The 12,515-nt window shown below is 35.4% G+C and overlaps 1 protein-coding gene across 1 annotated transcript in view; it reads left to right on the forward strand.

Moving 5' to 3' along the window:
* The window catches only part of DNAH9 (dynein axonemal heavy chain 9), a 704,007-nt gene that overhangs the window by 124,236 nt on the left and 567,256 nt on the right, over positions 1 to 12,515 (forward strand). The window contains exon 18 of the mRNA XM_049776731.1: positions 11,561 to 11,783. Coding sequence (XP_049632688.1) covers positions 11,561 to 11,783 — 223 coding nt within the window. The remainder of the gene's footprint in view (positions 1 to 11,560; positions 11,784 to 12,515) is intronic.

Below are 12,515 nucleotides of genomic sequence, written 5' to 3' on the forward strand. Positions count from 1 at the left end.
CCTGGGCAACCTCGTGTGAGGAAAATGCCCTATCTCTGTGCTATCGCTCCAGCCCCATCGATATGTTCTTTAACAAAAGGAGTCAGTTTTTACCTTTAGAAAGATAAGAAAGGAAGGTGCTTATGGGAGATAAGTCTGTAATAGAAATGTCCTTAAATGGATTATATGTGTCTTGTGATTCCTCTCAACTGGTTCATCTGGTGATTCAGGGAAATTATATGGGACATTTAAAATATAGTTTTATTATTATTTAGTTCTGGCAGAGTCATTGGAGAGAATAGATGTACAGTTTTAAATAAAATTTTAATTGAACCATGTTAGATACAGTTACAAATCTTTTTAATTGACTTTCAGTCATACAATGTCTAATACCTGTAGTGTATTTCCATAAATTGTTATTTGCCTGTCGTCCCACCTGGATCCTTCAGATGGGGACCATTAAGTAGAAAATAAAGAGTTTGTGAGCGAGGCAAGAGAAGCTTTTTGGTAGAGCTGACGGCTGACTCAGTGGTTGTTTTGGAGTTGGCATCAGAACTGTTAAAGGACTCTCATTGCCAAAAATTTGTCCCCCAACCTTTGTATCCGTCTGGATTATTTGCGGTGGAGAATTATTACTTAGGTTTCCCTCAAAAGGGGGAACGGAAGAATGGGATTTAATCTCTCATTTTGGGAGATATTTCTAGATTCACAAATCACCAACAAGGGGTTAAACATCCCCAACAAATGGCACCCGGAACAGGTGAATCTGGGCCCTCTGTAACTCTAAGTGACATGTTTCATTAGAAATTGCCTCTGGAGGTTCTTGGCTGGTTTCTATAGATACTCACTCTCATTATGCCATTGGTTATTAAACATATCAGTTCAGCATTATTCAAGTACATTATTCTGTTTGGATGTAAACCACTTGGTTTAGCACTAGCAAATATCATTGTCGTTGGATGGTTGCTGTTTACATTTCAATGGAAAATTCTACTCTAATATTTGCATCGCTTAAGTGGTCTCCATTAATTATAGTTTGTGGAATTTTTGTGTTGGCTAATATGGCTATCGTATGAATAGGCATTGTCTGGTGGTTAGGAAACAGACAGTGTGGAAATTGTAAAGTGATGACCAGTATGGACAATAAAAAATGTATCCTATGAAAATTCAGACTAAGTTACAGGCAGACAAATCTAGCACCAGCATCAAGAGTATAGGCTTTTTTGCCAGTAAAAAATCAAGTTGGACTTGTAATTTAGACACGATCCAAATAAAAAACTTGACACTGATGACCAGCCTCCAGTGCTAAGTTTACAAGGGAGTCCTGATTCTGTTCACGGTATGGACTCACATGATAGTGCCAACTCAGACAATGAACCACATTCTAGTACTCCACACCTCAGGCCTCAGAGCCCTGTGCAGAATACTTCTGCTCTCCGGCCTCAACTCCATTGCAGACAGTATATATTTCAACTTATCAACCTCTCAAAATGGAGTATGTGGAACAATTTAAAAAGCATGTAAAGATTATGGGGCAACCTCTCCATCCTGTCTGGAGATACTAAGAATTTGGTGTCATAAAAAAATTTGGACTCTGTATAAATTTAAAAAACTTGTTGAAATATGCCTTCCATCTAAACAGCAAACTGAATGGAAAATGTTATATGCAGAGGGTGTGAAATCCAAACTATATATATATATATATATATATATATATATATATATATATAGCCTGGATGGAACAAAAAAACGAGTGGCAGGGGTTAATCTCTCGTATGAATTATTAATGGGAGAAAATCAATATGCAGATGTTCAGGCACAAGCGGCTTTACCTAAGGAAATCTCAAAAATAATTAAAGACATTGCATTGTCTTCATGGGAAAGAATTGAGGCTAACAGTACTGGTAAGAGAACCTTTTTAAGAATCATCCAAGGGCCCGGAGAGATAGCACAGCCGTGTTTGCCTTGCAAGCAGCTGATCCAGGACCAAAGGTAGTTGGTTTGAATCCCAGTGTCCCATATGGTCCCCTGTGCCTGCCAGGAGCTATTTCTGAGCAGACAGCCAGGAGTAACCTCTGAGCACCACCAGGTGTGGCCCAAAAACAAAACAAACAAACAAACAAACAAAAAACAAACAAAAACATAAAAAAGAATCATCCAAGGTCTTCATGAGCCTTATGTAAAATTTGTGGCTAAGCTTAAAGATGCTTTGAAAATACAAATTAAAAAATGATGAGGTGAGGAAATTTCTAGAAAAATGTTTGGCTTATCATAATGCGAATTTGGCTTGCAAATTAGTATTGGCTCCTTTGCAGGAAAAAGCTGATTAAAATGAATTTTTATATGTATATAGGAATGTTTATGATATGCTCCATTCATTAGTAAACTTGGATCCGTATCAACCTTTGCAATTACTAAAGGAACAATACCTCTTTACCTCCGGGGACAAAAAGTCACCCAAAAGCGAGGTCTATGCCCAAAATGTAAAAAAGTTCATCGTTGGAGGAAAGACTGTAGATCTAGAAATCTCCCTAATAATAAAATAGGGAGAGGTTTTAACACAAACCCTAGGAGACAATTTGCCTCTTACCATTGTGGAAAACAGGGGCATATTTAAAGAAATTGCCGTCTTTTGTTAAATTCAGCTCCTCCGGGACATATATTTACGAAACAGGGAAATGCCTACAGGGCTAATCCCCAGGTCCTTTCAAATCAGGGGCAAAGTCATAAAACTGTAATTTCCCGGCACAGCTCAAGAAGACTTATTTCAATTAGCGAATTAACGAATTAGCGAAATGAAATAAAACTGCTGACTTGTTGGCAATGCCTATATTTAAATCACCTGTGGAGGAACATTCAGCCTTACACACAGATGCTCGCCGTTTACATGTAAATTACCAAATTTTTTAAAGAAGATGATTTGAGAGATAATAATAGAATTCATGGTAATAACTGCAACACTAAAAGGGATTTTTTAAAGAGAACATACTAATGGAAAATACCTCCAGTATTGATAATTCATTTGAAATATTTTGCTTTTGATGGAAAACAAATTAAAAAACTATACACTTATGTGGATTTTACTTTAGAAGATCTCAAGTTAGCAGAATTCACTCAGTAAGATAATAACAAGACTGAAAAAATACAATTTATCATTAGTATCAGATAATTTTAGTCAAGTTTACTATGGACATTGTACTTCATATTGTAAAATTACCACAGAACAATATTGGATCAATTCTGATGCCAAGAAGATCAAGAAAATCCCTATTACATTAGTAAAATCCACAGCAGCATATATCCTGTTTTATACTTCTCAGAGATCTACTATAAATACCTAATAATCATTTTCTTTATTTGTCAATTGTCATTAATGTTTTATGGGTGATTTTTTAGTTATGATTGCTTAATAGGAGTGAATATGATGAATCCCCATTGTGGTTACTTGCATGATGCCTTAATTTTAGTATTGTCTTAGGTCATTATCAATTAGAATATTTTATTATATATTGATGAAGTTTAATGTTCCCAAGTATTCAATATTGGTTCAATTTATATGAGTCAATGTAATACACAGATTAATACAAGGAAAAATTAAAATATGTTAGTACTCGAGAGTTACATAGAAAAATTTGACAGTACCAAGTAACTGTTTATGATAAAACTAAAAAGTTGGGGCCGGGCGGTGGCGCTGGAGGTAAGGTGCCTGCCTTGCCTGCGCTAGCCTAGGACGGACCGCGGTTCGATCCCCCCGCGTCCCATATGGTCCCCCAAGAAGCCAGGAGCAACTTCTGAGCGCATAGCCAGGAGTAACCCCTGAGCGTCACAGGGTGTGGCCCAAAAACCAAAAAAAAAAAAAAAAAAAAAACAAAAACTAAAAAGTTGTAGACAGAACTTTATATATTAAAAGGCATGCATCACAAACCCACAACTTCCTTTATACTCAATAGTATAAAATCAAAACTTTTCCTTTAAGATCAAAGATTTTCTTTCACAATTATTTAATATAGTACTTGTGCTACTTGTCACAGCAATTAAACATAAAAGAGAAAATAAAAGAATTCAAATTGAAAAACTGTTGAACTATTGCTATAAACAGATGATATGATATATGTAGAAAGCACTAAAGACTTAAATGGCTTTGTTAATAATCAACCTACTTATACTTCATAACCTAGCTTATGAAGATATCAGAAATCTGTTACAGTTCCATAACAAATTATGAATAAAAACAAATTTTAATGCCATTTTAAATTACACCTACCTCAAAAATCAAGTAATCAACTTAAATAATCACCTTAAATAAAGGAATCAAAATTATATACAAAGAATCTATAAATAACTTTAAAATAAACCATCCCAAAATAGAAATTTTCTTATTCATACATAAAATGAGTTAACATTATTAAAATAAGCATCTTACTTAGAGCTCTAAACAAATCCTTTGTAGTCCCCATAAATATCCTACAGCAGTTTTAGAGAAATAAAACTACTGTGAACTTTTATCATGTGATAAAAATTTCAAAATAAACAAAACAGTCCTGAGAAAAAGAATAAGGGAGAAATTTCTTTCCCCAATGTTAAATTATATCTAAAATCTAAAGTGATAAAATATATGAAACTGAAATAGAAGTAGTCTCTCAGGTCAATGTAATTAAACTGAAAGCTCAGAAGTCCACTCTTATGAATATACCCTAGGAACATAAAAATACAATACAAAAATCCCTTCCTCACACATATATTCATTGAGCACGATTTACAATAGCCAGATTCTGGAAACAACCAAGATGCCCCTCAACAGATGAATGCTTAAAGAAACTGTGGTAGATATACATAATGGTATATTACGCCGCTGTCAGGGAGATAAAAGTCATGAAATTTTCCTATACATGGGTGTACATGGACTCTATTATTCTGAGTGAAATAAGTCAGAGGGAGAGAGATAGATGCAGAATAGTCTCACTAATCTGTGAGTTTTAAGAGAAACAAAAGACATTGTAATAATGCCCAGCTACAATAGAGATGAGGCTGGAAGGACGGGCTCTCAATATGAAGCTCACCACATATAGTGGTGAGTTGAGTTAGAGAGATAACTACAATGTCATGACAATGTTAATGATTCAAAAATGTAGGAATGCCTATCTCAAATACAGTTAGTGGGTGGGGAAGGAAGGAGGTTAAGGAGGTTTTCTTTTTATGACTAAAGCCCACCTACAATCATGTATGTAATCATGATGCTTAAATAAAGAAAATATATATAAAAATAAAATAAAAAGTAAACCCTAATAATATAGGAAGTTAATATGTGATAAAAGATTAAAATACATAAAGGTGAGAAAGGAAAGCCACTTCAACAAATGATGCCTGGTCCAGTACCTTTGTTGAATGCAGTTGGCTCCAGATTAATCCCTGGTACTTTATCTGATCCCCTGAACATCAATTTGAGAAACTTAAGCACAAAGCCAGATATATATCCTGAACTCAACAATGTAGCCACAAAATCTATAGAAAAGTTCATGATGATAGCTTTATCTTGGAAAGTGATGACATTATACATATTATTTTTAACTCTAAAATCTTACTTTTACCTTACATTAAGGAATGCATACTTAGGCATATCATGAAGCATATGTAAAAGGACCTATAGCAGCAAAGCTGATGGTAGCAAAATTCTCTGAAACAATCCACAGGATTATCAATCATAGAACATATAGTTAAAGCAGTGAAAGAAAGGAATGCTTGACATTTACTCAAAAAAAAAAAATACCTGAGAATTAGTTTAAGGCATTGTTAGGGCAAAATGCTTGGATATTAGGGAATTAAGAAATAAATTATAAAACTGAGAATCTAACTTAAGAGTTAGAGTTTAGTTGTAAGATTTGCAAGGCCCTGAGTTCAGTCTCTAGTATTTAATGTTTACCTCTTCAAACTCACTCTTGTCCACAGCACTATGCTTCCTTTAAATTAAATTATTGAACAAAAATATTATCACCATTTTTATGGATTTTGACTATCTTCTTATTCATCTATGTATAAACAAATTTATCCTTTTAAAAAAGGTCCTGATTTCATTAATATTTGTGTTTTATTGGTTTGTATATTGCTGATTTCTTTATTAAAATAATTTATTTAAACATTATGGTTACAAATGTTTATAATTCGATTTCAGCCACAAAATACTCATCTACCATCAACTATGCAAATTTCCTACCACTAATATTCCCCATTTCCCTCTTCTCTCAGCCCCTGCCTATCTACGAGATAGGCATTGTATTTCTTTGTCATCATCATGATAGCTGTTAGTGTTGTTATCTCTCTAACTGCATTTACCATTTCTAGTGGTAAGCTTTATATCATAGGCTGCTCCTCCAGGCCCTCAACTCTATTCTCTCTGCATATTATTAGTATACTGTATATTTATATATTTTTGTTTTGGGGGCCACATCCATTTGACACTCAGGGGTTACTCCTGGCTATGCACTCAGAAATTGCTCCTGGCTTGGGGGGATCATAATGGACAATGAGGGATTGAATCGCGGTTTGTCCTAGACTAGCGCTTGCAAGTCAGACACCTTACCTCTAGTGCCACCACTCCAGCCCCTAGTATACACTGCACGACAGGAAAGTAGGAGCATGAGCAGCCGAATATGAAATATGAAATAAGTGAAACCACACAGAGAATGTGGGGTCAACACGTTTCTGGCAGGAGTGCAACAAGTTTAATTTTTTAAGCAGGGAAATTTATAGGAGTAAAATTACCCACAGGCGAAAAATAAGTGTAATCACAAAGCCTAGTATACGATAACAATACCTAAGTTACAAGAGAGAAGGTCAAGGTAGTTCCCTGAAAGCCACTTTAAATGGAAAATCAGGATCAGGATCATGAGGAAGTAGGAAAAATCGAGAAACTTGATCTTTCTAGGCTGGACTCTATATTTACAGAGGTCAAGTAAAGGGCAGTACCAAAATCCCCAAGAATGAGCTTCCCTAATTCTAAAGGAGAGTCAATAATCAAAATCTGCATTTGAGTTATGCCCTTTTTAAAGGAGAGTCAATAATCAAAATCTGTATTTGGTTATGCCCTTGATTACCAGAAACTGCAGTTGCAAAGAGTATATTTGAAAAGGAGAGAAAAATTGTCTTTGCTTTTGGGGCTGACTATATCCAGAAAAAGGGGTTCTCAAACAAACTTTGGTGCTGGAATTTCTGAGCCAAATTATTTGATAGAGGCTATTATGTTGCCTGATATATACAAAGGAGAGATAGTCAAATACTGGCTAAAAATGTAATGCCAGGCATCTCTTTGGAAATTCCTCAGCCATCCATGCAGGGGAAAAAGGCGTCCACAGTGGGCATTTTGAGAAACCCCATGGGGGTTAAATTAGTTCTACCCACCAGGAAAATCTGAGGATATATCTGGTGGGCTGAGCCCCCTAAAAGCTTAGGCATGCCCTGGCAGAGTCTGGCTATCTTGAAAGAGTATTACTATTTACCCCTTTGATAGGGAACAGATATTAATTTTTCAAATTTCCTTACCTCTCTCTGGAGTGATTATTTTATAATGGAAATATGATTGATTCAAAATTCACTTACTGAGACCAGAGTAGGTAGACACTTGCCTCGCATGTAGCCTACATTCAATCTATAGCATCCCATATGGTTCCTTGAGCCCTGCCAGAGTGATTCCTCAGTAGATAACCAGGAGTAACTTTTAATTACCAATGGGTTTGGTTTCCAAACAAAACCAAAATTTCAAAATCAAAACAAAGTTCAGCATATGTCACTTTGCTTTTAAGAAAGCTATCAGTGACCAATTTCACTACTAAAATAATTATTTTTAACCCAAAAGTGCAGTTAGAATAGAAAAAAAACAACTCTGACAATAATAGTTAGAAGTGGTATGGACAATACACTTTCAGTAACATATCTGTAAGCAAAAGTGCCTAAAAGGAAAAGAAAAAGAAAAAAGAAGTGTCTTCAATAGAATATATTGGGGTGGAGATTGAATAAAACTGGGGACATAGGTGGTGGAAAATGTTGGGACAATGTATGACTGAAAACTATTCATAATTTTTGTATATGTGAGCCTCATGGTGATTAAAAATTATTAATAAAATCCAGGACAAATAAATATTATCTTTTCTTTTATGAAAAATGTAATTATTCTTCATTCAAGAGGTAGTGTCTAAAAAGAAAAGCCCAGGCCCAAATGGATTCACTAATGAATTTTTCAAACCTTTCAAGAGGAAGAACTACCAATACTAACCAGGCTCTTCCATGAAATTGAAAAAACAGCATCACTCCCAAAGAGCTTTTATGAAGCCAACATCACTTTGATACCAAAACCAGAAAGAGATGCTGCCAAAAAAGAAAATTTACAGACCAATATCACTGATGAATGCAGATGCAAAGATCTTCAACAAAAACCTGGCAAATAGGATCCAATTATTATCAAGAATATCATACACTACGATCAAGTAGGTTTTATCCCAGGAATATAAGGATGGTTTAACATCCATAAATTTATCAAGATAATACAAAACATCAACAACAAGAAAAATAAAAATCACATGATCATGTCAATAGACACAGAAAGCATTTGATAAGGTCCAACACCCATTCTTGATCAAAACTCAGCAAGATTGAATGAAAGGAACCTTTCTCAATATAGTTAAGTCTATCTACCACAAGTCAGTGGCAAACATTATTCTCATTGGAGAAAAACTAAAAGCCTTTCCTCGAAATTCTGGTACAAGATAAGGCTGTCCTCTCTCACCACTCCTCTTCAGCATAGTACTGGAAGTTCTTGCTACAGCGATCAGGCAAGAAAAAGATATCAAGGAAATCCAGATAGGAACTGAAGAAGTCAAGCTCTCACTGTTTGCAGATGACATGATACTCAACATAGAAAATACCAAAGACTCTACCAAAAAGCTTTTAGAAACAATAGATTCATATAACAAAATGGCAGGCTACAAAATTAACAGAAATCAATGGCCTTTTTATACACCAACATGGATAGGGAAGAGATCAACGTTAAGAATGCAATCCCATTCACATTAGTGACACAGAAACTCAAATATCTTGGAGTCAACTTGACCAAAGATGTGAAGGACCTATACAAAGAAAAATATAACCCCTGCTCCAAGAAATAAGAGAGGGCACACGAAAATGAAAACAAATACCCTGCTCATAGATTGGCAGGATTAACATAATTAAAATGGCAATACTCCCCAATGCATTATACAGATTTAATGTGATCCCTCTAAAGCAGGGGTCTCAAACTCGCGGCCCACGGGCATTTGTGGCCCTCCGTACAACATTTTATGGCCTGAGGCCAGCCTTCAAATATCACAGTATTCGCCTACCAAATAATTGCAATAAAAATTGCATTAGTAAGAAAAAAATCACATTAAACATTTGCAAATCCCGAGCATTTCGTTCGGGGTATGCAAATGTTTAATGCAATTATTTGCGATTTTTTTCTTAGTAATGCAATTTTTATTGTGAATATTCGGTGAGCGAAAACCCTTATGTGGCTCTGCATCACTCCTACTTTGCCTTCTGCGGTCCCCAGGTAAATTGAGTTTGAGACCCCTGCTTTAAAGACACCCATAACATTCTTCAAACAAGTGGAGTAAACACTTATGATCTTCATCTGGAACAATAAACACCCTCGAACAGCTAAAGCACTCCTAGGGGAAAGGAATATGGTGGCATTACTTTCTCCAACTTTAAACTGTACTACAAAACAAGAGTTATCAAAACAGCATGGTATTGGAATAAAGACAGACCCTTAGATCAGTGAAATAAGCTTGAGGACTCAGAGAATGTTCCCCATTTTTGTTCACCTAATTTTTGACAAAGGAGCAAGAAATTCTAAGTGGAGCAGAGAAAACCTCTTCAACAAGTGGTGTTGGCAGAACTGGTTAGCCACTTGCAAAAGAGTGAACATAGACCCCAGTTAACATCATGTACGAAGGTAAAATCTAAATGGATTAAAGACCTTCATATCAGACTTGAACAACACGTAGGTAAAACACTCCATGACATTGAAACTAAAGGTATCTTCAAGGAGGAAACTGCACTTTCCAAACAAGTGAAAACAGAGATAAACAGATGGGAATACATTAAGCTGAGAAGCTTCTGCACCTCAAAAAAAATAGTGCCCAGGATACAAGAGCCACCCACTGTGTGGGAGAAACTATTAACCCAATACCCATGAGATAAGGGGCTAATATCCAAAATATACAGGGCACTGACAGAAGTTTACAAGAACAAAATCTAATCCCATCAAAAAATGGGGAGAAGAAATGGACAGACACTTTGATAAAAAAAAAATACAAATGGCCCAAAGGCACATGAAAAAATGCTCCTCATTACTAATCATCAGAAAGATGCAAATATAAACAATGATGAGATACCAACTCACCCCACAGAGTTTGGCACAAATCACAAAGAATGAGAACAATTAGTGCTGGCAGGGATTTGGAGAGAAAGGAACTCTTATCCACTGCTGGTGGGCATGTCGTCTAGTCCAACCTTTATGAAAAGCGATATGGAGATTCCTACAAAAACTGGAAATTGAGCTCCCATTTGACCCAGCTATACCACTTTTATGGATATACTCTAGGAACACAATAGTACAAGACAAAAATCCCTTCCTCACACCTATATTTATTGCAGCACTATTCACAATAGCCAGGCTCTGGAAACAACCAAGATGCCCTTCAACAGATGAATGGCTAAAGAAACTGTGGTACATACACACAATGGAATATTTTGCAGCCATCAGGAAAGATGAAGTCATGAAATTTTCCTATACATGGATGTACATGGAATCTATCATGCTGAGTGAAATAAGTCAGAGGGAAAGAGATAGACACAGAATAGTCTCACTCATCTATGGGTTTTTAAGAAAAATAAAAATCATTTTTGCTACAATCCTTAGAGACAAAGAGAGGATGACTGGAACTTCCAGCTCACTCATGAAGCTCACCGCAAAGAGTTGAGTGCAGTTATCAAATAACTACACTGAGAATTACCATAACTATGAGAATGAAGGAGGGATCTGGAAAGCCTGTCTAGAGTACAGGTGCGGGTGGGGTGGGATGGAGGGAGATTTGGGACACTAGTGGTGGGAATGTTGCACTGGTGAAGGGGGGTTCTTCTTTACACGACTAAAGCCTAATCACAATCATATTTGTAACCAAGATGTTTAAATAAAGATATTATATATATAAAAATGTAGTGTCACCTGTAGTAACTCAAGTGTCAGAACCAAGCTTTGTCCTAGGAACTGCTTTCAACTAACTGTAAATTTATTATTTTATTTCTGTTTTTATTGATGCTAGTATTACCTATCTTTAAGACTTGGTGGTGCATAGGAATACTAAGCAATTTTATGTTAGATAAATGCGATTGTTACTTTGTTTTATGTAATTTATCTTTGCCAAAATTTTCATAGGAATGTCCTATTTTTAATTGCAGGAGAATTCTATACTATTACAGTTGAGAAAACAGATACATGTTTATAAAAAGTAGAAGGAGAATGGATTCTCACAAACTGTTTCTTTATTAGCTTGTCTGATCTTGAAGAATGTATAAGAAGTAGTGAATGTGGTTTGCTCAAGAAAGTTGAAAAAGGAGATTTCAAAGGACTAGTTGAGATTATGGGACATCTTATGTCTCTTAAAGAACGACAGACCAGCACTGATGAGATGTTTGAACCATTAAAGCAAACAATTGACTTGCTGATGACATATGAGCAAGAATTACCGGAAACAGTATTTAGACAACTGGAGGTCAGTGAATTTTTTTGTTATTATAATAATGAATATGTGCAACAGCATTTACTTACAATAGCATCAAATAAATGATTTCAGGATTTCAAATGGAGTAAAATCCCCCTATGGAGTTGCCATAAAATTAAAAACACACAGTAAAAATCAGCTACAAAAATATGTCATGAAGTAAATTGAGTAAATTAATATCAAAATAGTTATTATCAAAAACCCTTGTAGAATGCCTGTCTCAAATACAGACGTAGGTGGGGGAAGATTGGGGATATTGGTGATGGTAATATTGAACTGGTGAAGGGGAGTGTCCTTTTTATAACTGAAACCCAACTACAATTATGTTTGTAATCAAGGTGCTTAAATAAATATAATGTAAAAGAAAACACTGGTAAGTTTTTGCCTCAAAGCCAAATGGTAAAAAAATAATCCTTGTTTTGGAATTACATCATAGCATATAAGTAATATTGAACTATTCTGGGAACTCAGTAAAGGAAATATAGTATAGTAATTTTGGAAATAAATTTGAGAATGAAGTGTGGCTTTGAAGTGCTTTTCTTCCAGAGTATGTGATGTACAAGTTTTCTGATACAGAGTAAAAAAGGACTAAGAAACATTAAAATGGAAGACAAGGGGCTTGCTCTTCAAGTCTACATTCTACTTTAAACATGTATCTCACTTGCTTTTTCCAATGGATCTTTGTTTACCTATTTAATTTATGAAGAAGCTATATTTTTCTCT

This window comes from Suncus etruscus, chromosome 7 (assembly GCF_024139225.1).
Source record: "Suncus etruscus isolate mSunEtr1 chromosome 7, mSunEtr1.pri.cur, whole genome shotgun sequence".
Classification (NCBI taxonomy): Eukaryota; Metazoa; Chordata; class Mammalia; order Eulipotyphla; family Soricidae; genus Suncus; species Suncus etruscus.